The sequence below is a fragment of the Schistosoma haematobium genome, chromosome 2 (genome assembly GCF_000699445.3).
Source record: "Schistosoma haematobium chromosome 2, whole genome shotgun sequence".
Classification (NCBI taxonomy): Eukaryota; Metazoa; Platyhelminthes; class Trematoda; order Strigeidida; family Schistosomatidae; genus Schistosoma; species Schistosoma haematobium.
In genome coordinates this window covers 34,105,464-34,132,660 of record NC_067197.1, presented here as the reverse complement: position 1 = coordinate 34,132,660, position 27,197 = coordinate 34,105,464, and the positions used below count along the sequence as shown (strand labels likewise).

General features: G+C 33.2%; 2 protein-coding genes across 2 annotated transcripts in view; both read left to right on the top strand.

Moving 5' to 3' along the window:
• MS3_00006786 (uncharacterized protein) overlaps nucleotides 1-10,913 on the top strand; it is a 41,016-nt gene extending 30,103 nt beyond the window's left edge. Inside the window, exons 15-17 of the mRNA XM_051215015.1 lie at nucleotides 3,732-3,971; nucleotides 7,675-8,218; nucleotides 9,486-10,913. Of these exons, the coding sequence (XP_051068198.1) occupies nucleotides 3,732-3,971; nucleotides 7,675-8,218; nucleotides 9,486-9,831 (1,130 nt within the window). The 3' untranslated portion in view covers nucleotides 9,832-10,913. The remainder of the gene's footprint in view (nucleotides 1-3,731; nucleotides 3,972-7,674; nucleotides 8,219-9,485) is intronic.
• A 100-nt stretch (nucleotides 10,914-11,013) lies between these two features.
• On the top strand, nucleotides 11,014-26,234 carry MS3_00006785 (uncharacterized protein). The gene is made up of 8 exons (XM_035734274.2): nucleotides 11,014-11,294; nucleotides 14,079-14,151; nucleotides 19,951-20,101; nucleotides 20,433-20,581; nucleotides 21,853-21,941; nucleotides 22,959-23,107; nucleotides 23,643-24,033; nucleotides 25,985-26,234. The coding sequence occupies exons 1-8, from the start codon at nucleotides 11,058-11,060 to the stop codon at nucleotides 26,198-26,200; spliced, it is 1,455 nt and encodes a 484-aa protein (XP_035589014.2). The 5' UTR covers nucleotides 11,014-11,057; the 3' UTR covers nucleotides 26,201-26,234.
• The last annotated feature ends 963 nt before the right edge of the window (nucleotides 26,235-27,197 follow it).

Genomic DNA, 27,197 nt, shown 5'->3' with positions numbered 1-27,197 from the left:
GTTTCTTGACTAATCAACCTATTATTATTATTATTATTATTATTATTATTATTATTATTATTATTCAATACTTACTACTACTTCCAGTCACTATAATAACTGTGCTAATTTACTCGATATTTTTTAGTTTACACTGACATTCAGCAGTAAATATATAATTCTAGCCTACAATGTTTTTTTAACTAATTAATATTTGCAAATCATTCAATTAATTTTAATTTACATATTTAAAAGAGTGTAATTTTGCTACATCTTGTCTCTATCCAAGTATTTGTACCTTTCTGTGTTTGTTTGTTCGTAAATGGATTAGTGTTTGTATTGTTTTGTAAAGTTTTATATTTTTAACTTTTTTTTAAGAAAAAAATTCAAACACTGCGCTGTATTACATATTTTAACTGTTAGTGATATGAAAAACATGAGAAAACAAATTAATTTATCGGTTGATAATCACGTTTTTTGCTCATTGTTTTGGATGATCCATTTTAATGCATATATATAACATTCCTTTTTATCTTGTTTTGTCGCATACATGTGCCGCTTTTCAAAAAGATCACTAATTACCGTAACCATACGAATATAAAATTCTTACATTCATATTGTGAATTATTATTTATTGATTGTCAAATTATGATATAAGTTGATCGTGTATTTGTTCACATCTTGTTTTATTGGTAAATTTCAACTGTGATCTAGTTGGTTGTTATGTTAAAAAATGTATATTGAATTAATTTGCATACAATTAAATGATCACAAAGTGGTTGGATCTATTTTATGTTTTTCTAGTCTTTTAGAGCTGACCGAATTCTATCAAACGTACAATGTGGCGGGTAGTTTAAGTAACTAGACATTATATGAGCCACATTAGGATATTAGCTGACTGAAGATAGCCGACTATATTTAGCTTTTGTTTTAAGATTAATTTGTATGTTGAGTGACTTATGTTGATTTGATGGAAGTTTGATATCTTTTGATTTAACCAATAAGTCATAGTCTTCAAAATGAAATTACGTATGGATTACAATTATGAGCGAAACAACTTTCTAAGTTGTTTAATTTTATCAACTATTGCATAATTGTGAACCATAATCCAATTGATTGGAAACAGATATTGACAACATAATAGAATATATTGTTCACTGTTTCGAAACACGTTCATCATTTAATTATTGAGTATTGTATTTGTTCATGATTTGTGTATAGATAAAGAAGTAAGCATTAACATTTTGAATTCTATAGTATATACGATACGATGAGTAGAAATACATCCTCATAGTGTGCCTAATCAACATGCTATCATTCTATAGTATCTTTATTGAAAATTGTATACAGGTGACAATTCAGTTTTTCTCTAGTTAGTATCCGATTACTTGATCACTAAAGTTTTTCTCATGATAGATTTTGTAGGCAATTAATCTCTCAGTCATTCTTGTTGTGTAATCAATAACTCAGTAATTCTAGTATATAAACTGTTAAAAAAAGAAATAACAATCGATCTTTTTCATATGTTTTGGGCAAACTAATGTTAGAGTTCTCTAAGATGTCGTGATTATTTCGAGGATTGTTTGTTGTATTAACTCTTTTAAAGCAGTTAAATAATTATCATAATCAAGTTTCTTTTAAATTATAAAAGAACAGCAATATTTATCAGATTTTATAATATTTTGTGTTATGTCCTAAGCCCCATCAAATATCACGTGGCTAAATCGCCGATTAGAACATCGACTTATATGACCTTGTCCCTTTGCTAAACTAATGACGCATTAATCAACACTGTCAGCCTTGAATCAACTCTGAGTTCTTATTGGTCCTCTGTATAGTAGCTTCTAGTCCAACTCAGCCGGTTCAATCCAAAGTACAGTTATCAGCTTCTACTGTAAGAATCATGTATTTCAGACATACGCAGTTTATATACAAGCAAACCAGACAACATCATACCATAAAATAGAAAATAACAATTATACATGATCAAGCCAAGGGTGGCTTTGAATGTGAGAGACTGTAACGAATTAATGGAGAATAACTTAAGAATGGTAAATCGTATAATAGTCAATAGGTCAAATGAAAGGCAGTTAACATTTATTTATTTTTCGCTTGCATACAACAGTTTTTATTTGATAATTTAGTATGAATCGTTAAATTCTATCTGTTGGTTTAATAAATCAAAAGGGGTGTATCTAAGCTGATATTACCATTGATTTTTAAGATATGTTTTCGTCAACTAGCAAAGTGTTTGGTGCCATCTTTATGCTTAAATTTTAGATGTAAGTCATACAATTCATTTACAAATTGTTAGTTTATGTAATAAGTTTTGCTGTGTACTACATGTACAAGAGCTCGTGAAAATACAACAGTGTTCATAAAAGAATTTGTATAATATAGGTTCAGACCTGCAGCTTATTGAATAAAAGCTAATTGATTTTACTACTAAGTTAATACATAAAACTAACTCTAGTTAGTGTTTTTACTATATCGTAATTAAAAAGTAATATTCCCTAGCTTTTTTTTTCTTGCCTAATTACGTACACTTTAGTATTATGTTGGTCCTGTTGAGTAGAATCTAGCATTTACGCGTAAATTTCATAAACCAGTTTTTTTAATCACTGATAATAATAATAATAATCGTTTCATCATCGTAATAAAAGCATAGTAGCATATTAATTTGTTCATTATGTTCAATAAAATAATCCTATATGTTATATTTAATAAATTTCCGGACACCTCTTGTCCATAATAATGTCAAGGTTTTTAAAAATCAATATTTATTCTAGCTATTGCACTTTAAACATTTAATATGTATGCAAAGAAATTTTAGATGACACTTGTATTATTATTTTATAAATTTGGTATTCAATACCTTCTGGATGTAAATAAATCAGTATGATTTAAACATGATCCAACCAGCTCCTTGTATTATCGAATTTGTATCAGTTTACAATAAAATTCTATCATTCATTTTAATAATTAGAAGTTTATCAGTTAAATTAACTAAATTATTTAAGTCAATTTTATTTAACATTATGCCATTTGTATTTTCATCAGTACTGACTATAGTCTGTAGTTAATTGGGTCAATCAACTTAATCAGCCGGTTAATATTTTTACCACTTATCAAACGGACAGATTTTTTCATACACTTAGTTTCTTTAAAAACTAAGAATTGAACAGAATAATATGTAACTATTTCATTCTGTCAAATTTTTTGTTCTTGCTCTCTTTGGTATAGATTATTATTATTGTTATTATTATTATTGGTTTGTTATTTGATTTTCATTCATCTATTATATCGTTTATACGAATATTCGTCAAGATTAGAACGAATAGTTTGACAGTAATTGAGCGCCGAATGTAGAGAAGTCCTTATATGTGAAAATTATATTTGAAATATTCTGAGCGATTAAAATTTAACTAATTCCAACGTTTCGTCCAGCTAATATATCTGGAATTCTTCAGGGTAATAATCAGTTTATTTGTTCTAACCATGAAACAAACAACTTTATCACAATAAATATTTTTATACTTAGCTTCTCTGAGCATATCATATGCCAGTGTCCATTTTCAGATCAGATGAAATTCATATTGGATGTTTTCCAAAAAAATATTATTAAACATATATCAATATTTTATCGAAATTTCCCACAATTTATGCCGTCTTTTAATTGAACGTATAGATAAAACTACATATCAGTTGTGTTTGTTAGGGAACTTCAGTTATTGTTTTCTTCTATTCTTTAGTTCCTAGGGATTTCCATTCTACTCTGTTGGAATACACACGTGAAGGTTATCGAGTTTTAGCGTTAGCTTGGAAACCATTGAAAGCAACCTATACAAAAGTTTTACGTGTATCTAGGGAACGTGTTGAACAAGATCTACAATTTCTTGGTTTATTGATTATGGAGAACCGTTTGAAACCGGAAACAACTCAAGTGATTGAAACTTTAAGATATGCCAATATTCGACCCGTAATGGTAACTGGTATGTTTCGTTTTCATTGATGTGTTCATTTTCAATATGATTTTTTTTGGAAGTGCTCTTTTCTAGATTATTTTCTCGAACAGTTAGTAACTACAGCTTATATAGGTAAATATTAAATCTAAACTTGGTATACTCTGAATCTGTATATATACGGGTCATCATCATAGTATATTATTATTATCATTACTAATTTTGTTTATACTTTGTCTTCTGTTTCCCATGTTGGGCTATTCGGAAAAGCTACCAAACAACTTGGCTTCGACATTCTTCTTAAGCCCATCTACTTAGTGATCAGTGTTTATATGATGTGTTTCTATTTTTAGAATTTCCTTATCTAGGACAGTTTTATTTCCCACTTGTATTCGGTTGCACTGTCGTTGAATCGTCTATGTATGTTAGTTATTCGACTTATCTGATGTATTTAAATTGGTCTGCATATTGTTAGTGCCACTGGAACTGTTTCATTTTTACCAATAATCTTGTCGTGTATGCTACATTTGCTGACAAATGTAAGTAGCATGTAGTACTAACCGGAAGTGGAATGCTTGGTAGCAGAACATTGAAATGAAGAGATCAGAAAGCAATCAAAATAACAAGATAATTAGGGGAATAATGGAGTATGTAGATGGCAATGTAAAGAAGATATGCAAATGATGTATTTAAGATAAGATTTCCTTATTTTGGTTAGTCATTATGTGATGTTGAATTAAACACTAAGTTGATTTCCTCCACCTTCATTTTCGTTCACTACAACATAACTATTATCCTTTGACCATCTGTACGACCATTAGTAGTAATAGAACATCCAGTGTACGTTTCTGAATAAGTCACAACAGGTTCTATTAAACTGGTACCCGTAACTGATTTTTACGATGAATACTATGATACTGTTTAGTAATGAAGCAACTTTATAGACTGTAATTTGTATTTCTTAATGTAAATATCAATATTATGCAAGTGTGAAATCTAAATGAACTAAAATGGGATCTTATTGTGGACCGCGGGTGGCTACTCTAAATTCTACCGACTGACCAACTTCAGATATTCCAGTACGACCCCATTACTGTTCCCAATCTCCAATATATCAGAACACAAACCGTAGATGAAAATTGTTTATGGGGTCAGAAGAAGAATAAGAACTTACAGACAAATGTATATTTATACAGTTAGGACTACCGTGAATACTCACCAACAGGAAAATGATACATGAAATCAATATTGACCAATAAGAAACTGACACCATTTCACGTTCAAGGATAGCATTAGACCTAACAGGATAATTTTGGGATATTTTTCTGAATATCCCAACAGTTTTCAAATTTTATGGAATAATAAATATTTTCAGACGCATTATTCCATTTTTGGAGTTTCATATATGTTAAGATGTTAGATTAACCGAAAATAATCATCATAAATCATTTTCATCTTGTTTATCTCAGTTATCTATTTCGCAATAATTTCTTAACTGACAATAATATACAGGATATACATACCAGTAGCATTCTATAGATTCATTATTAAGTTTATTTAATTGTAAAATATTCGTAAACATGTGATTTAGAATGATTTATAATTTTGTTGAAAGTCATTAATCAATGTTTGCAGAAAATTATTATTATGAAGCCAAATTTTAAATCTTTTATGATGGTTCAGAAAGAAAGTGGCAATCTACTCAGCTGTTTATAACAGCTCCTCACGATGCTCCACTGCCTTGTGGATCAGACCTTATGGTCTTAGGCTCGGGGAGTGGCCCCCTAAAAAACCCACCTGCTTCGGTTTGGGCACCCGGGCAGTATCACATCCCTCACACATGTCAAATGAGATCTGTGTGGCGCATGTGTATTTGGTGCCTCCTTTTACCAATATCTATGTGTTAAAATAAATAATAACAGATTATAATTGTTATTTAAAAAAAATAAGATATATCTCGAAATTTAATTTCTTTTTGAGATTGTTCATCTTTTGAACAGTAAGAATTCTACTTCAATCCTTACAACGGATAGCGTTCTCTCTAACTTCATTTTCAACTGTTTGGCGTTAACTCATAGTTAGCCGAAAATCTTATATCTAGTTTCATTTGAATAATGTACAGAAACATTTTTTTGAAATAAATCACTCGACAGTATATCATTAGATATATATCTTATCTGTAGCTGGTGTAAATGCTATTTTTAATTTGTGCAACATCATTAACTAAATCTTGACGTTTGATCATTTTTCCTAGTATCAAAGTACTTTTTTGTTTCTTCAGTTTACAGTGTATGCTTTATCTTTAAATTATGAACCCTTTTATTTGAGGAATTATGAGGTTTTTTGTTTTGATGTACTAAGATTGTCAAACGTTCTATAAATAATGTATTCTATGTGTGAAGCGCTAAGCCGTACTTTTAAAACATCAACATTGGATAATTGAACAAGAAATCTATTTGAATTAATATTTAATATGATTTTGTCACTTTAATGTGGAATAAAACTCCAAACTAATGCTACCAATCTGATTAGTATGTGAAATATCACTGGATTCATTCGATGACAGATTAAACAGACAATTAGTTCGAATTTCTAGTAGTTCTATATGTTACTGGCAAAAAATCGTGAATTTTCACTGTCAGTCACTACTATTTTGTTAGATAATAATCTCAAATATGTTTATTGAATTACTGTGAACTAATGCATCTGGGACAACTGAACAGACAACCATTGACAAATCACGTTAACAATATCGCTAATTATTCCTTATCCCAATAACTAACAATTGAAAGAGGTGTAAAAATATTCTAGATTTTCTTCACTTCTCCTACTAATCATGATTCAATAGAATAGGCGCTTACATAATTATTTAGTATTTACTTTGATATCTGACCTTTAAGAATAAAATTTTAGTTTCGTATTAGGTCCAGTAATTAAAGAATAGTTTTATGGAATCTGTTAATCATTAATTTTAGCTTCATTAATATTTCGATTTCTCTTTCATCTTTAATTTATATTTTCTTAAATTTGACAATTCAATTCTTTTTTACCGGAGTTTATACCACTTACTATGAGCACATTGTATGACAGATAACATGGTTGACTAATGCGATTTGAATAATTTCTACTTTTTATTCTTATGAAAATTTTATGAAATCCCAAAAGAGTTATTTTTAAAATCTTGTACATTTATATCTCAGATGTTTTTCTTATAAAATCTGTATCCGTATTTTCACCCACTAATTTCTAAAACTTTGGAAGAACATAAAAATTGTTCTTTGTTATATGAATGTATCTCTCATTAAGTTGCCATATGATTTTAACAGTGTGAATATAATCATAAAGTGTTACGATTCATTTGAGGTTACTGCAAAATGTAATCGTTACTACGTCATTTTATTTAGAAATCACGTTCTCTTTAATCTCATAAACTAAAAAGCGTTTTATTGATCTAGGCTTAAGTTAATAAGTCAAGTGTATTGCATAACAGTTTCATAATTTTCTTTGAATAATCGTATTAGAGTTTTGCTTCTTTTTCTCGATAAATATCTCTCTGAAATTAGTTTTTTACATAATAAAAATTAAACTGAAATAGTTTACATGATTTTCTTTCAATTTTCGTGACTCAATGAAATTCCATAAATTAATAATTCTTGTCAATTATAATTTACGTTTGTTAGTAATATGAATTGACAAAATGCGTTGTTGCTCATCATTCAACCTTCTTACTTAGGTGATAATATGTTGACTGCATTGTCAGTAGCTCGAGATTGCGAGATGATCGATGAACTGGATCGTATTATTCTTGTGTCTGCAAAACCACCACCATTTCCTCGTCATGTTCAGTCATCTAGTCCGAATGATTCTGTAGCTTGTTCTACCAAAGTTGATCTACCCAGTGATCAACCACACAGTCATACTTCTTCAAATCATGTTAGTTTACCATTTGTTTCGTTGACACAATCACAAGGAACAAGAAACAACAATAGACCACGTACACACTCAAGTTTTAATGCAGCAAATTCTTTATTTGAGGAAAACTTCTTCAATCAACAATACGATTCATTAGTTGAATTTCATTATGCTGAAGATTTACACAAACCAGTCACTGAAGTGACAGCTACAACTGAAACAAGAACAACGAGAAAGTCTCATAGATCTCAACCTGTTAATAATACTTCGACTGAAACTGATGTTGATCCGCGCACATTCTCTGTAAGGAGTGGTAGGAAATCTCGAAAATTGATGCATCGCTTATGTGAAGATGTCCCATGTGTGTAAGTTCATATGAATTCATTTGTGAAAATCTCCTACTAAACCAATATTTATTTTTTCCGTTATGTAAATGTAATCGCTTTCATCTAGACTGTTTAGAAAACCCTCTAGGAAGCACGTCATCAGTGATCATTCTACTATGTATATCTTACCTATATATCCGCTTTATAATTGCCTCTTCATTAACATAGCCCTTGAACCATTTGCGTGGTATTTTTCTATCTTTCTATAGACCTATATATATTTACCAAACAACTACAAATTCGAATGTACAGCCTAAGTAAATGTTATTACTTTTGTTGACCAACATTGACTACCAGATCTTATCTCTACCTTACTTGTACCTTGAAATCTCTGAACTTCAAGTTGCATGCTAACAACTCAGCACCTGGATTATTCATGAATAACATCTTGAATCAGTTGGGATGTTCTACATTTTGATCTCTATTTAGTTTTTTGACTATTTGTATGGAGTACGTAGTCAACCATACGATTACTCACCTTCCTGTTTCAAGCCATATTTCGATATTTAAGTTCTCTGCATTGTACAATTGTGCGTTCACAGATACTGTTAAAAGTTAGTTGACAAACAGGGCAGTTCGCAAGTAACGATCATAATTCAATCACTAATTTCAGAAGTGTTCACTCAACCTTGAATTAAACTGGATCGTGTGACATCTGAAAACCCTGCATATGTTTCTACAACATAGTAGATAAGGATTTATGGTTTAGATGTTGCTGAAATTACTAGAAGTTGGGTGATCTGAAGTCATTGTAGGCATTGCGCAGATTTCCGTTCACCATTGTATGACAGTTCGAAATTATGTAACTAGATGCGAGACCTCATGATATAAACATCCTGACTATTGAGTACTATAAATCTGCATGAATGATGTCTCCTATGGAACGATGGATTCGTGATTAATAGATTCCTGTTTGACCTATTTGGTGGCCAGTTCTAATTCCGTTGCACATAACTTCGTTGACGTTTGCCACAAACTGTATGGATTGAAGCTGAGTATGTCAATCATTATTCGACTAACCAACTACTTGGATTACGTTTACTGAAGATATGTAAACCGAACTAATAATTCGTCGAATAACGTTCCCCTAGTGTTCTGATGTGACCGCAGTGATCTGAAGCTATTCACAACTCAAATGTCTCACTATCCATTAATTGTGTTTTTTTTGAAGAATACTTTTAAATCTATTAAATTCCACGATTATTATTTGTGTGTATTTGTTTGTTTTAATTTGATTTTCGCTCAGTTCACGGGGATGTGAACAGCATTCCTCACCGTCTTCAAGTCCACTGACAGATATAACTGCGGTGCCTAATGTTTCAGTGAATGGTCACCCTCGTGCTTCTTTATCCGATCATCAACAACATCACCACTATGAAGGAAGAAAGAGTGGATGTTATTCGAAAGATGATTTGCATTCAGTATCAAATCGTCGTTTGAATCCCACTCATTCTGTATCTATACGGATGCTCGATCGACCTGATTTCCACCTAGCTATGTCTGGCAAAACGTGGGCTATCATACGAGAATATTATCCCTGGCTTATACCAAAGGTGAGTAATAATGGGATTATCAATGTATATCGAAGGTGATTTTAAAATGGACATAGTCTTTCGACTAATTCACTGAGGTGAACTCGTAGTGCTTAATGATCGTTAGTTAGGTGTTAAGTTCAAACCTCCTATCATTTGTGTAGAGAAATGTATTATTCACACAGCAGACGTGTTTTATGTAACTAAAGTATTATGTGGATTGATATGCAGAGATATCAAAATAATGTATGACGTATATACATGTTCAGCTTTGTGTACTTGTCGCTAGACAATGTTTAGACTTTTACTGTTTGAAATACTTCATCATTGTAACAGGCTTGAGTGCTTAGTCTTTAATTTTGTGTACTTTCTTATGCAAAATACACTCAATGTACAACCAAAACAGTGTGATAACAAAGTGCATTGGCACAAACAAGTTTTGTGTTGTTTTACTGAAATGGAAAACACACCCAATTTTCAATTTGATATCCACAGATCTTACAGTGTGTACATAGTTGGATTTGCGTCAATGTTATACACAGTATTTTTTCAACAGTACTAACTCAGTAATTAGCATACGTTTATGGCGTGTTGACGTTTTGTTAACGCATCTAAAAGTAATTGTCCACTTGATGTTTGGTGGTTGGAGGTAGTCGATAAGAAAGTTTTGACCTGGGTTTCTTGCTAACACTTGTCTGCGAGGTGCACCTGAGAGTACTGGTTCCCTATGTAGGATTCGGATCGTCATGGATGGAATTTGGTCAACATTAAAAGGACTAGACAGACACGATATCGGTAACTAATCAATTATCAGCTAATTGTAATCTGTCCACTTGTAGTTATGAAACTACGGTATTTTTCACGGAAATTTGGGTCGGCGAAACGTCGTTGTATTTGATTAGTCTCACGATTTTCAGATCTATTTCATTTGTTCTAAACTGATCAGACCTCACCATGTCTCTCTGAATGATGATCTGGACTACCGAATGTTTGGTAAGGACAGCACAAGAAGTGAAATGATAGTCTTTTACTACACTTTTCTGTATACCTTTTCCTGTTTCTTTCGTGATTTATCCACCTTGCAATATATTTTTAGTTTCGAAGCGTGAATATTTCAATGTTAATAGCACTGTTGTGTTTAGATTTGTTTCTAATTGTTTTCTGTCTTTTTTCTTTCTGTGTGTGCGTTTCTCAGCTTGTAGTGAAGGGTACTGTGTTTGCTCGTTTTCGTCCGGAACAAAGCTCAACTGATCGAATCACTTCAATCAGTTGGTTATTTTGTTTCAATGTGTGGTGATGGCGCTAACGATTGTGGTGCATTGAAAGTAGCACATGCTGGAATTGCATTAAGCGAAGCTGAAGCCAGTGTTGCTAGTCCTTTCACATCGAAGCAACAAAATATTAGCTGTGTGCCTACACTTATTCGTGAAGGTCGTTGCGCGTTGGCTACTAGTTTTGGTGCATTTAAATTTATGGTCGGTTATTCAATGATTCAATTTTACTCTGTTGTACTTTTATATTATGTAAGTTTGGTTTTGGTATTCCTTTTTACCTTCTACTGTTTAAACGCATAAAACGAAGAATATTCCTTTTTTAATGAATGTTAGTCTGGTTCAACCATTGTTATTGGTATATAATATATATTACTGTTTTCTAATCCGCTTATGTGATTCCACGTCAAATACTTTTGTGTAGTAATTGCAATTACTTTCTAGTCAAGCGTGTTTCTTCGTGGTAGAAATAGTAGAATTTTTATGGCATTAGTCAGAGTGAATTGGACAATTATACAATGGAAGGAGTGGATACATAAAAGTTGCAAAACAAAATGTGTTTTTTCCTGGTAAAATCACATTATTAAGAGAAGTAAATAATAGGAAGAGCTCTATTATGTATTCCAGTTTCCTGCATTGATTATAATATGGAAGTATTTAAACTGAAACTCTACACACTTGATCTATGTTTAAAATCTCTATTTATTTATTTATTTCCATAACCACATTTGAGCATTATTTTCGTAGTTATAAATGAGCCAACAGATGATTGTTCATTTTCATTGATTATCTGCTTTGCTTCGATCATTACGTCAATATCACCATACTGTTTTGGCTGGAATGAAGTTTAGTTAGTAAATATGTGACTATACTGGGTAAATCGCTGATTGCTTACTAGGTGAATTCAGGTTGCCAGTTGTATATTGATTTGTTTTACACGTATTATATTGATTGGTATGTGAGTGACCTGCTGAAGTTATTCCTTCCAGTCGTATACGACTTGTAATTATGTTTTAAGTAGGAGCGATTTCATGACTTAGTGAATTAGTTCTATTTGTTAGTTACTGGTATTTGGTTTTCAGACATCATGTTGTTAGATTAATTAGTGCCAAGTAGAACTTTGACAGTTTTTATATCATTTTCACTTGTTTTGGTTTTATATCATAAATCCTTATCTACTGTTCTCGTGTTTTTACTTGTGTTGTGCGATTCACGGTTTCCTTGTATCTTCATTTGTATGCAAAAGACTCAATCTATTTTGTGTATATTTATAGTGGTAATCGCACTAAACAGTTAGCCATGGGAGGGGTTCACGTGCATTTTGAATTCTTAATTAAATTGTATATCAAGATTTCTGATCTGAGAGTTAAGATTATTTTTTGGTTGAAAATCATGAGCGTTTACGGAAAGTATTTTAAGTTCACTGTACACTTCATATCACATATATTGCAACGGAAAATTCAATGATGTATCTGAAACGTTTATCTTGCTGTGTTAATCAATCGCTCTAAAGGCCAGTTTCTGTAAGCAGCCATAAGAAATGTTTAATTAGAAATTACCTACAGATGATTGGGTAGAGGTGTCAAACTCTATTATCATTTATATCAAATGAATTATTTTAGGACCATGAACCGGCATTTCGTATGGTTTTAAATCAGTCGTTGTGACCTACTTTCATAATTATAAACTTTAGTAGATGCTTTCTGTACTGATATATTGTATTATAATGTCAAATGACATGATAAATGGATTATAAAGAACGAATTCTTCACGTTGTCAACTTTCAAACTCTTTCTCTGTTATGTATCTTCAATACATCATGTCGTGTTCCATATTTCAAGCACAAATTTTTGTACTGTTTGTGTAAGAGACGGTGATGCTACCAGGGTTCTTAATTTAACGTGATTGAGTAGGATTCGAGCGAGCTATTAATTGCTTGTAAGCCAAATGCTCTAACCGATAAACTGCTGTCTACACATCACTGGAATTCGAAAAAGTGTGAGTGCGGGTGTAAGATCAATTGTTCTTATCTGGGAGTTGAATCAACGGTTGTTTTGAATACAATCGTAGTAGTAATAATAGTATTGATAGTGCTTACTGGGGAGAGTTCTCAACCATCAGTCAGATTCATTCGTTTTGTTATCTGTTGATTCCTTCGTGAACACATTTCGAATCCGTTTGACGAATTCAAATAGATTGACGCTGATGGCAAACAGCAAGAATACTTGGGTTTCATTGCTGTATGATTATACACTTTCCTTCCAACTCAGTATTTGACTGGTACATACCATGATTAATGTGTTGAATGAACTCATCAACCGTGTGCCTGAATTATACCTAAATATACCTTGTATTTTATTATTATTATTATCATCATCAGCTTTATTCAATGTTATATTTTTGGTACAATATAGAATTCTCAGCGCAAAGTATTTCAACAAGTTTCCGTTTCTTTCTTCTTGGTCGGTCCTGGCGATAAATATTGAGTGATCGCCAGTTAGATGTTAGCAGTTCAATAAATGAACATCTGAATAATGTACATTATTTTCGTTGTATATTGCCAGCAACCACATTGTCTCTTATTGAGTTTTTTGTAACTTTGACAACGAAAGGTTGTACACTTTTCAGAAACGCAGCAGAATAGGTTATGCGATTAATAAACATAATGATATATTAAAGCAAACAAAAATAGATAACTTGTTGAAATATCTAGATGACAGGAACAGGTAGCCCAGATGCTCAAGCAGGTCGCCCTTTATTTGCATATTTATACTCATTTCAGATTGTAAATCAAGACAAATAATTTAGGTAGGTATTAATAGTGTTCATTAGAATATTCACTCCTTTAGACGAATTATAATTGTAGACGTATTGTTTCATAAATCGAAAAATAATGTAATTTGTAGACGAAGCAAAATAATAAATTTCGATTACAATTTAAGCACTTGTTTTCTTTAATCATTTTGTTGTGGTTGGTAGTTGTAGTGGTACTTTTTTTTACATTTTTTTTTGTTTTTTTTCCATCTTTCTCACTAGATTGGCAGTAATATTTCTGACCTGCAATTTTTATTCATCGACCTTTTCCTTATCACAACTCTGGGTCTCACGTGTAAGTTGAGAAATTATTTCTTTATTTAGTGATTTTATTTTGGAAACTCTATTATTGAAAAGAATGATGAGATGGTCAAGTGGTATGTGTTTCTATTTTGGCTCGTTTATTTTTATGCCACTTTGTTGTATGTATTGAGTTATTATTATTGTTTTGGTTTGGCAGTTTATATATTGGGATTGTCCTGTTCTCAGAAAAATAGTGTAATCATTTAAAAAGTCACTCACCATATTATTATTGTGCTTCCAAGTGTTTTCTACTCTCTCCTTATGTTTGTTTATGGATAATATGGTTGGATTCAAAAATGTAATTTAATTATTTACCAAATATTTTCGTAGAATATATCGCGAATTGGTCTTAGTCAATGACTGGCAATTATCCACTGCAGGTAATGTAAAATAGTCTCGAGATATCGCGAATTGATACAAGTCAGGCTTATAGGTTAAGCGCTCTCAGCTTACACGAATGTCCTGGGTTCGGTCCTCCGTGGAGAGGAGTCATGGATGTTCACTATTGATGGGTCTTATATTAGGACGAAAAAGCACCTCAATACCTCCTGGCTTTTAATGGTTGTCGAACTTAGATCAGAAAGTGATGAAAATTCAACACTCCTCACAATGAGTGATTACTAAATATGTTTTCATGCATTGTTTGTTAGATTGCATGAATATGCGCACATATATGCGTTGAAATAAAGCTAAGAAACAGTCAAACCACAACGTGACATCAGTTCCTGAAGCCGTTGTTGGGCTGAGTTGTGTATTTAGGCGTGGATTGCCTCATTGAGTTCCTCGTGATCACCGTAATCATTTATTTGGAGACGTTTGATGTGTATGAGAATGTTACACTTACATTCACTATTTATATTGCCTCAGATCTTAGGTTTTTAAATTATTTTTACTTTATTCCACAAATTTACTGTTCTTGAACCATATTTTTTAATAATTCGATTGAGACCGTTACTACTTCTTTTTCTTCTATGGGATTTCGTACTGTTGTAGTTCGGCAGCTTGATCCAGTGTACATATATCTCAGGTTCTACGTTTCATATGACTGATGAACAATCAATTTAAACTCTCTTAAGTATGATGACCTTTTCTACTTACATATGATATGCAGTAAATAAGTCAATCGTTTGGAACGAAGAGGTCACTTTGATAGCATAATATCCGACGTGCATATTTCACATAATATTTTACCCATTCTAAACGTTACCGTCACATAACCTAGAAACGTGTATTCACTTTATGATCAGAAATTTGTTGTAACCCTCTGATTTCGGTCTCATTGTAGACCAGCAAATTGTTTTTGGGTATTCATTTGGAAGTTTGGACTACAAAAATGGTGGCCGTTACATATAAACAATGGGCATACGTTGTTTTAAAAAACTTTTTCTACAGTATTATTTTCCTATTTCATTTTGGCTAGCTGATTAAGTAACACAAAGTCTGATTATATCGTCTAAAAAGTTTTGTTTTATGTATTTTTCTAAAATGAGTGAGTTAGATGGTCGGAGTTAGTCTACAGGAATCCGCCGACCCGAGTTTCGTCCTACTTGGCACTCGTTAGAAAAGTGTATATGTGGTTTTGAGGGAACTAGTGCTATGTGGCAGATCCGACCTTGTCTCGGCCTACTTCACAGTCTAAGTCGTTACCACTAAAGTATTCAGGCCTCTAATGAAAACCTGTAAGACCGAGATAATAACAATTAAGTGATCATTGGGTGACAGTAGGAGCACCAGTTCCCTCATGTTTGTACATACACCTTTCTTAATAGCATCAAGTAGCACTGAACGTAGGTTCAAGGTTTTCTGTTGACTACCTTCAACCACCTAAAATCTCAACATTGCCCATGCAATTCCAAGTTACTCAAATTATTTGGTACATCGTAACTTGATCGACAGAATTTGGTCAAAACGAAGAAACCAAATCAATATGATATCGGTCCTTTCCCAGTCATCTTTTATGAAAAGATCATTTTTCTAATGGTAAACATATTGTATGGTGTTGCTGAATAATTGCTCGGTGCTCACTTCTATGTCGTATTTTGCTTTCATAAAGTTTACTCTCATTCTCCTGGATTACTTGACTTGGATTTAGTTTTTTCGACTGAACTCATTTCTTTAGTGACGTTTTTGACATGTTTCATATTTGTGTGTCTCTGTTTTTGAAAGTACTTTTAATAATCTGTAATGCTGAATCTAAACTTCTTAGTCATATGTATTTATGCATATTTCTCCCTCAACACATACACCTAGTGTCATAATGACCTCGGTTAATTAATATTTACATTGTTACACTATTATTGATCAGTACTTTAGAATTCCGGTGTCCATTCCGTGAATGAACAGTTCCAACCCACTTCACATTAATAACATACTAATAATTACCTACATTGTTTGGATGATGATGTACAGCTTGATGCTACATACTGTTATTTTTTTTCAAGTACTTTATCATGGGAGCTATTTCTATCTATTATGCATCTTTTGTTTTGATTAGTCTGAAATTCTCATCTTTAACCTAATGTACATGTGCAATTGTAAATTTCAGTCATTATGCTTTTTTGCCGCCAATTTTAATCACATTATTATCTTTCTTTTGTAACTACTAATCCACTCAACATGTGGCATCTCGTGATATTCACGCGAAGTATGTTTTCTAATTAGCATTCAAATTCTGATTTTCCATCTCTCAACATCTTTTTCAGGTTAATTTTTAGGATAAAGTGTTGTTTAGTGTCATTTATGTTTCATTCCTGCATTTAATATTTCATTACCACATTGTCTAAAAATGGTAGTGTTTCATCTTATTTCCTTCCTTATTTGGATTAGAGAATTTTCACCATTCAAAACTGGTAAGTTGACCTTCATCTACTTGTGGGTGGCCTTTGTCACTTACACATATCAGTTTAGACAGCTATGTGTACCAAGAAGAACCGAATAACTCTTCGTAATGTGGGACTCTTCATTAGTGCACACGCACAATTCTGTCTAGAATCAAACCTCACGACGTTCGGTTCTCTCGACAAACATTTAACCCTTATACCATTTGGATGGAACGGCTCAAATGTCCTGTTTACAACTTTTGTTGTTGTCGTTAGTGAGCGCTGCTAAGTAGTTCTGTACTAAAATAGCAACTGTTCAATAACTCTTGATTTTAGTGATGCCTCAACCTGTGTAAATTCATGATGTTCACCACTCGAAAACGAAAGTCATCTTCATAGAACCTCTTAATCAAAAATACAAAATTTTTCTGTTAGATATCATCATTTTTCGAAGCCAATGAGACAATTCTAAATTGAGAACAAGTCTGCACTTTAAAATTGTATGTCGACAATACTTACTTTTGTTTGCCTATAAAATCTATCTTTGTAAATATATTAAAAGATTACTATCTCTATACATCTGTATCATCGAATTGCAATAGAATTTTGTACCAATTTGTGTGACTTGTCATAATGTTTTACTCTGACTGAAAAAGTGAAGATAACTACATTATAGCTTAACATGAATTCGGATCCGTTTATTTTCTATACCTTGGAATGGCACAGTAGATTGGGGCTAATTCAAATGTAAGGATTTTGCAATAAACTAAATAGACTTAGTTAAAATGGTAATATGTTGACTGAACGGGAAGAAATTTTCAAGATTATCAATTAGAAGTCGATATAGATAATGTCACTAGACATCACTGTTTTTACTTTCATTTTTGGGTAGTATCTATAAGCTTCTAAATAATTGTCTGATTTTGATCATGGTGTCTTCTGTAACATTTTGTAGTGTGCTTTTGAAGTCAGATACTGTCACAGCATTATTTTGTTGGAACATCTGCTGAGGTTAAATGGGAAAAAAGTCAATGACGAATCCTAGTGTAAATCATAATTTTCACAGATGTCAGTAATCTTGGAAGTTGTGTTGTCACACGATCGAACCTTTAAGATATCTAATTATCCTTTATTTGGTATTCTAGAAACACATCCCTTACCTAATAATACAGTCTAGTTTGATGGTCCATGTATACTATTACTGAAATATTAGGACTGTTTTAGTTTATCACTGCTACCCAGAGAAGAATCAGTGTAGCTGGTAAAGAAGTGACGTGTTACCTATCGTCATTTATCAGGCAAAAACAATCGTACAATAATAATCTTTATAAGTGTAACAATCGTTGTTTGAAAACAGTTATCAGCGTTGTATTGAACATAACTTTTTAGTATATTGGTGCTCACTGTACGCACATATCTTACAAAACAGCTTTCCCCTGCTAATGTCATCATTCACTTTTGTCTCCTTGCAATCCTTATTTTCATCATTTTATTGATTTCCACAAAATATTGCTAAATTCTGTGTCACTGTATGTTGTTTTTTTTCCAAATCCTGCATTGAGAGTTATCACTTTGAGTATTTCTACTTATTTATCAAAAAGCTGTGGAAGTTTCTATAAACGAAAACATGATATTTTGTTTATAGTTTTTCCATGCTTTAATTTCCCTTATTTTATGGTACAAATCTCAATATTCTGATCGCTTTTTTCATATTAGGCTTTCAATATTTGTATGAGGTATTTGTAATACATATAATTAAAATAACTTGATGTAGCTCGATTATGAGGGGGATGTTAGTTTATTCAAGTTTGAGCTGGAGTACATATTGTGATTGGCAATGCTTACTAAAGTGTTCGAACCAAAACTGGTGATGTAGGAACTGTGGTTATTTCTTCAACATAATGGTAGTTGAACTGCTTCGATACCTCAAACACTTCATTATTATGGGCTCTTTCGAAGAAACCGCTATTTATGGATTGTATATTTACTCACGCCTTTTAATCGAAACGGTTTCGTTGACTGTTGATGCCATTGCTTACCGATGTAAATAGTATGGTTTAATTTCCTAATGTGTTCAAGTAATCTTAGATTGCTGGGTGATAATCTACAATGATTTATGTACTATTCCGGTTGTCTCCGTGTTTTTACATATTTTTCCAATGCGATACTTTATTCTGATCTACAATTAGATATTTCACATAAAGCCTCATGAATAGATGACCTTACTCGAACTATCGTACCTTATGTGAATAAGCAGATTGATTTATGTTTCCTTAATTTCACCTTAGTTTCTCTCTATCGATTCGGAAATCATTGAGATTTCACGACTAACACTAGGTTTCTTCAACAGAATTTCCCTCTTATCGAAAATAATCCCTGCAATGTCTTCATGTTCTCAATAGCAGACATTATTTACTTATTGCGGTTGGGTTCATTTTATTTTTGAAATACAAGCTACATTAATATCTTTCATCGATACGTCACTAAATTCAATTCGATTTGAACGTGATTGTTAGTGTTCAGGTTGAACAACTACTCTGTTGTGATAGATCTCCTTGGAGTTCGTGTGGTAAATACAAATGTAATCACTTTCAACGGCATAATTTCTCTATACCCCAATACTGTTGAATGCTGTTCATGTTGGATTGTCGATTGTCCCGAGAAGTCGATTAAACACGTACAGCAGATATATTTTTACATGACTACCAGGTAACAGTAGCACGAATAAGACTGAAAGAGAACCGTGTCAAGTTAAGACATAGTTGCAAAACGAGAAAATCATTTATGTGACCTGATTGGTGTAGAACGTTTGTTTGTATGCAGAACGTCACGTTTCATGAAGCAAAGTGTTTTTCATGCAAGTGGTCTAGCCTAAATTATTTAAATAATAGAATGGTCATTCTCCGTAATTTCACGAATATTGTTTATTGGTTATTTTTTCTTTAAAAAGATGTATTGGTTTTTTTTATTAGTTGGTTATACTCCGGCGTATCCTCGTCTCTCGGTGGAACCTCCTGCGATGCGACTAGTGTCAACTGTGACCTTGTTATCATTGGGTTTGCAGTTACTCACTTGTGGTCTTGTACAATTTTCAGTCTTCGTGTTTACCCGACTACAACCATGGTTAGTGAATATGTTTCTCATGTTGTGATGTTTATCTGTAGCATCCGTTTGTATTGGTTGTTGCGTTGATATCTGTTTTAAGCACCTGTTAGTGCATTAACTTGATAATTGTAATCAAATCGATGTATTATATTGTTTCAAAAATTACTTAAGGAACATATAGACTGCTATTGTTTACTTATAATATCTTGTTAGCGATGATCCGCTAGGTAGTGTTAATGTGTGGACAGACTTTTATGGGTTGGTTGAGCGGTCCTTTCATTCTAAAGCACGTTATCCCTTCATGCAACTCCTTTGATTGCTATCATCATTATCCTTTATTTCATTGAAGGTATTTACCACTGTTTACTTATCATGAAGATTATGAATTAAGAAATTATGAAAGTACGGCCATATTCTCCGTATCTGTCTATCAATATATCATATTGGCTATTGTATTCTCTAAATCTGCACCATATCGTCGGTCAATTCTTTCTAATCGTAAGTTGTTTCTTTCTAATTATTGTCTTATATTGTCCAAATTATTATTATTATTATTTGTTTGACCTCTCATGATTGGATTGGTATTTTAACAATGAATTCGTTTTCTGACGACTGCCACCAGCTAATACGAAACCTAGGTTTAGTGTTTCCGGTTGATTGTTTGTAATACCAGAAGACAGTTTATGCAATGACAATTCATTTAGACTAGATGCAAGTTTCCAACTTAGTCGATGTTAATCATTGCACCGCAACAATCACTGTTAATGGGAGTTCAGTTGTTTACGACAATCTTCTTGAGGATCATAAGAAAAAAATTGAGAGATGATAATTGGCTAAGACTATTGTATTTTCGTATAGACGATATGTTCATTTCGTTGTGATCTGATGTGTCAATCAGGACAGTCGTACTGGAATTGAAATGTGTGAAACTTTTGAATTGTAACTGTCTTGACTCATTAGCTCAGTGCATATCGGATTGAGCGTTTGAAGCGTAGGCATTGTGTTCGAGTCACAATGTGAATATCAACACTGGGATGCAGGTATATACAGCTGATGAGTGCCATGGAGGACGGAATGCGTGCTCTAAATTCCACTTTCAGCCACAATCCTCCTATTGTTTACAACCTTCATAAGTTCTCCTTGTCTTTACTATTGATCAAGACAGACAACAGTATGGATTTCTCTTTTAATCACAATCAGAATATGCGTAATGTTGCATGTAATACATGGTTATATTATGCATAAACTTCAAGAATCTCGCAGGGAGCGGGATCGTGGATGCGCACTGCTGAAGAGTCCCATACTAGGACGAAACGACCGTCCAGTGCTTCCAGGTTTCCAATGGTGGTCTAACATCAATTGATCCATGATTTCAATCAAAAACTTAACAATCTCCACAACCCCTATACTGATAAATATTTTTTAATTGTTGAGATCATGAATCAATTGAAGCTAAACCACCATGGAAAACCTGGACGGCCGTTTCGTCCTATTGTGTGACTCCTCACCAGTGCGCACCCACGATCCCGCCTCACGGGACTCGAACCTGTGATTGTGGATGCGTACTGCTGAGGAGTCATACAATAGGACGAAACGGCCGTCCAGTGCTTCCAGGTTTTCCATGGTGGTTTAGCATCAATTGATTCATGATCTCAACAATTAAAATTGCTAAAATCTCCACAAAACCCCTTTCTGATATTAAATATTTTTTACCTTGGTTGTAACTAATGCGCAATCGTCATTTTCTCTATGACTTTCCAATTCCATAGATTTATTCGTTGTCAACCTTATTGCATGTATTGCCGGATCATTATACTTAACATCTCATCCAGCCCGTGTGGTTCGCAAATTATTCGAAGTAAGATTTCGGTGGAGGACGAAACACTGTGTTGGTTTTTATTGAATAACAATTTATTGACCATTCTACTTTTTAAACTATATGCATTCGCCGCGAGAACTGAAGTAAGGGTCGTGGGTTAGATCCCTGGAGTGTTTTTGGGTACGCACTTTTGAGATATCTTCTACGTGGCTGAAACGACTGTCCTGTGCTTCCTAGTTTTTAATGAGACTCTAACCAAAATCGATCTAAGACGAATGCAATCTATAAAAGAAGTGATTTTTCTGTTTCATTGTTTTCATATATTTTTAGGTTACCACAGTTTTTTTTTGTTATCCCTTTGTTTATTATTATAAAGTTTTGTTTGTGTGTGTAGTGGTAGTTGTATTATTAATAGTAGCAACCACCACTTGGACATATTCATTTGGTACATATACATACTGAGTAGAGAGATACACATTGTTTCTATAGGAGAACAACTCTCCTTAATCTAGATTTCTACATTGTCCTTTGTATTGTACCAAAAATATAATTTTGAATAAAGCTGATGATAATAATAATAATTTTCTGCATACATTGTTTCCGTCACAATACATTTATGTATTGTCATTAACATGACTATTATTATTATAACCACGTCGTATTTGTTCAGTTTAGTCCGGTGGATGTTTAGTGTAATTAGCCTGTATGAAAGGAAGTTTGACTGTGGTCTCCTCAAGAACTGGTACCACCTTTACTTGATTATATTAGTGTGTTTCTGCGAAAGCAGCACTATGATATGGTGTTCGTCTTCTAATTTGAATGTAAACGTTGTACCGGCTAATATGATCTTTTTGTGATGTTGGATAGTAATTCTTTTTGAAGTTTTCGTCACTTCAAGATACCTGTTGGAAATAGCTGACAAACGTTCTTCTGCAGTAGACTCTTCTGAAAAACATTTCATAAAAGAGTTGGACAATTTTCTGAATGTTTATTTACATTTCTGACAGACTCTTTAGATTGTATGTGATGTTATTGGTTTTTATATTTTATTTCCAGCTATGTCGTTTCCCTTCAGTTTATTTTGTAATAATTCTTCATGGAATAGTATTGGGGAATTTACTATTTGGATATATTTTGGAATCGATCGTTGATGGCGTTTCATTTCGACAACGAATACGTCATATTCAACATGCTTTATTTCCCAGGTATGTCTGTCTTGAATACATTCCATTTTGTTCAGTACTGGTTGATTTCTTCCATACATTTAATGAAATGCTTTAACTACTGAAATGCAGATTATTTTATCGGTAATTAGTAGTATGATATTTATTAAGTCAACAATACGACTTGAAGCAATTGGTCCCGTTTATCAATTTCAGTAGAACGCTAAGAAGACAGAGTTCGAAATAATATAGTGCAAATACATCACATTGTTTCACCCTCAAGCGCCTGCCCTGGAGGCCAATTTGACGGCGATTGGTCTCACAACCATACAATGTTTTACCTATTATTGCTCGTCTAATTAGCCGAATGTTCATATCATTCACTTTTCACACTTCAAAGTCGGTAACAGTTGCCATATAATAAACATTTTCAGCAAAATGATATGTTCTGTCAACTAGTTGGATAGTACAAGAATTGTACCAGTTGTTTAATTAGTTAAACCTTTTGAAAATCCTTGTTTGTTTTGTGTGTTAAACAAATACTTGGGATTGTTCTTCTCTAATTGTTATCCAATAGACATGTTTCACGTAAAGACTATGAACACATTCGTGATGAAATAGATAGATTAGCTGGAGTGTGGCCACCAATTATACGATCTGCTAGTGTACAAGCGTTACCAAGTGAGTTGTTCAATGAAAGTGATGTTGTTGGACAAACTGTACAAACATCAAGAAAACGCTATAATTCAAGACTTTCAACTGACAGTGAATCTGATGAGGATTGTATTCCAGTTACTTCTGAGGAGAAGGCTGTCCTGTGTAATAGTTTACGTGATAATAATATTATTCATCAACAAGTACAATTACATTACAATACTCAATCTCCATTTCAACCGTCTTGTGTTTTTGATACTATGCCGAAAAGTGCGATCGGAAATTCATTTAACAAGAAACGGACACGTTCTACTGTAAGTTTACTACGTTACATTGCCTATTTTCTTCATATAGTATAAACTGTAATTTTGTTGTATGGTGGATAAGTGGTTCAGGTGTTCAACTTTCAATCACTATGTTTTATGTCTGAGTCTCGCTCCATGTGGGTAAGGTTGAGGAGCCGGGTGATGTCGTTAGTCTCCACACAGAATGTGACTCAAAACTGAGTACACGAATGTATTCTTTGGTGAGTTACACCGTCAATAAACTAATTGGTTGTTGATTCATTCAATATCAGTCCTTGTTCCGACTTCGCTGTTTTTCACTGTGAATAGATACCTTTAGAATTGTACCTTCTGATTAAGAATATTGTTGGTGAGTCACACAGATATCATGTTTTGTATTACAAACAATCACCAACATCTTTAATGCTCTTAAGAATAATTTCTCAACTAGTGTATGAGAATCAAGAGTTCCTCGACTTGTCTTCTCTTTTCTAGTTGGCCTTTTGAAGATATTGACATTTCCATCCAGAAAAACACAAGCTTATTGACACCACAATTCATAGGTATTTTGACAATTCCTTTAATACAACTGTATGGTTGGTCTATGAATACTCTGTTAGGTTTATGGTTTGCTATAGTCAGATTATCCGTGTACAATCTGCGGCCGTCTTTTGTATGCTACTCCGTTGAAACATTTTACATTTTATGTTCTCAATGTGGTAGTTACTTCTTTGTGCCAGAAATTATTTATGTGTAGAAAACTGGGGGAAATCTTAATGCAGCAAAATCAGCTTTTAAGAAATATCCCAAATTATCACGTAATTAGAAACTAGATAAGTAAGATGTCAGTTAACGCTTGTGACCGAAGAGATTTAGTTGTGTAAGTGAATTAAAGGCAACCCAACATGAATATGAACTATGCGGTTTGGAATTGATGCGCTATTTGTACTCAAAACTGTATTTCCACTTGCTGTCACTGATGGTGTTTTCACACCTGATCGCGACAATTTGGATCTGATATGCTTGAATGCTATTACGAGTTCACCTGACTCGGTAAACCGAACGAAAGTCAAAGATACATTTAGACGATAAGCTATTTTAATCCGTTTTCCCCGGCCCTGCTAACTAGATCAAGAAGTCTTGATGAGACGTAGAGAATGTATTCTGCATGCAATCAGAAAATACGAGGTCACTAAGCACACAAACCAAGCTTATTTATACAATGATAGGAATGCCCTTGGAGAGCCACAAAATAGCCTACTAAAAAGATCCGTCAACCAATGACAGTCAAGGATTTCCGAGTGGGAAATGTGAGCTGTAGATCAACTAAATGTCTCTTGGCGCGAAAACAGATTCAAATGTTCAGAATAAAATTACAAAATTAGGACTTTTTCCAAGTGAGTTCTAGGGATCTAACGTCCTCAACAGGATCATTGGTGAACATCCGGTTTTGCAAAACTCGTCACTTCATATCAAATTCCTTGAACATGAGAGAGCGTTTGACAGTGTAGATAGGAGAAACTTATTCTTCACTATAGTGTGCCTGAGATCAAGGAGCACATTGTGTGGGGAATTGGAGACAGACATCAAAAAAATGAATAGGACGTGAAAACCATTGGAAAGAAGAGCCGAGGAATATCGTGGTCGGCGGTATGTCACTATGAGGATTAACATGTGTAAGACCATCAAAGTCATGGATTTGTCACTACAAAATTATTGGAAAAGTAAGTACGTACAGTGGTTTTGATCTACCTAAGCAGAATGTTTTATCAACAGTCAACTTCGATTGGGTTCTTTGTCAGTTCTCCTAGGAAGGCCTCAAATTGTCTATTATCATACTAATCGTGTGTATTTTCGGAATGTATACTTGTAAATTCAATGGATTGTGTGACATTTGTATTTCTGTCGAATGGCCATGTGATTTACTTTTATTCATGATAAAATATAGTTTTGTGATTTCCTTTCACTTGTCTCATTTTAGAGCACCCATAATCGCCATTCATTTAACACTACGAGAAGCCTTGAAAGGAAAGGTATCAAACGCAATACTTCTAAGGAAAACAGTCCTAGACAACAAACGCCTGTAGTTCGGACTCCGACTCGACGAGCTGAACGTATTCGATCACAGAGTGGACCAAAACCACTTAGTCCTGTCAACCTTCAGTCGGACCCGTTCCAATCAGCTACCTACCACTGATAGGATAGGTTTGTCGGGGAGTTTTACGTTGTTAGTCTTTCGATGTATATTATGTACTGTTATCATCAGCAGACGATTTCAAATCAATAACTGTATTTTCTCCTAAATCGCTGTACACAATATGAATTGCTTTTTTCTCCTGTCCCTAATTCGGATGGTTCATTTTCTCTTGACTCTTACGTTAACCTGTGAAAATCTTTCTGTCATGTCACGCTTTTTCTCTCTCTGTTATATTAGCAAGAATAGTAACCAGAAACATATATAATTCATCCATCTGAATTTTCATTCTTATTCATTATCGTTTTACTGAATAGAGCAGAACTATCAGTTTTAGACAGAAAACAAAAGATCTTTCATTATCGATAATCTTCTCGTTTACGAATGTTGTTTTCATTTTGTTTCTCGACACATGCAGTCTATCAGTAATCCCATTACTATATTATTCGCTCACTCTAGAGAAATTCTTGCTTACATAAAGTAACACTAACAGAAAACCAACTGTCTAATTGAGTAGACCGTACTATCGCGTATTTTGTGGTTTATGACTCGGATAGGTAAGAATTATCTCAATTCTGTCTGACTCATGATTCCTATGAATTACCATTTTGTGTATTTCGTAAGCATCAAGTGAACTAAAAGTGGAACAGACTGACTGACGAGAGGGTTCAAGGAATTCATAGTTTTCCCCCCTTACTATGTGATCTTGCAAATTATCTAATGTGTTTTATGCCATTTTATTTTTTATTTCCATGTGTATGTTACGTTCAGTTGTTAAAGATTTTTCTTTCGTTTTTCTCTTTGTCTATAAAATCGAAGTGATATTTTTCTTTGAGCACGAATGTGATGATACATTGTTCATAATCATAAACAATATTTAGTTTGATTGTTTTAGTATAATTAGTAGTGCTATTATTTTGCTAGGTGATGAGTTGTAGGATTCAGTAGTATTTCTGATTCGAAAGAAACAGATAATGATAATCCGAGTGTGTTTCAATGA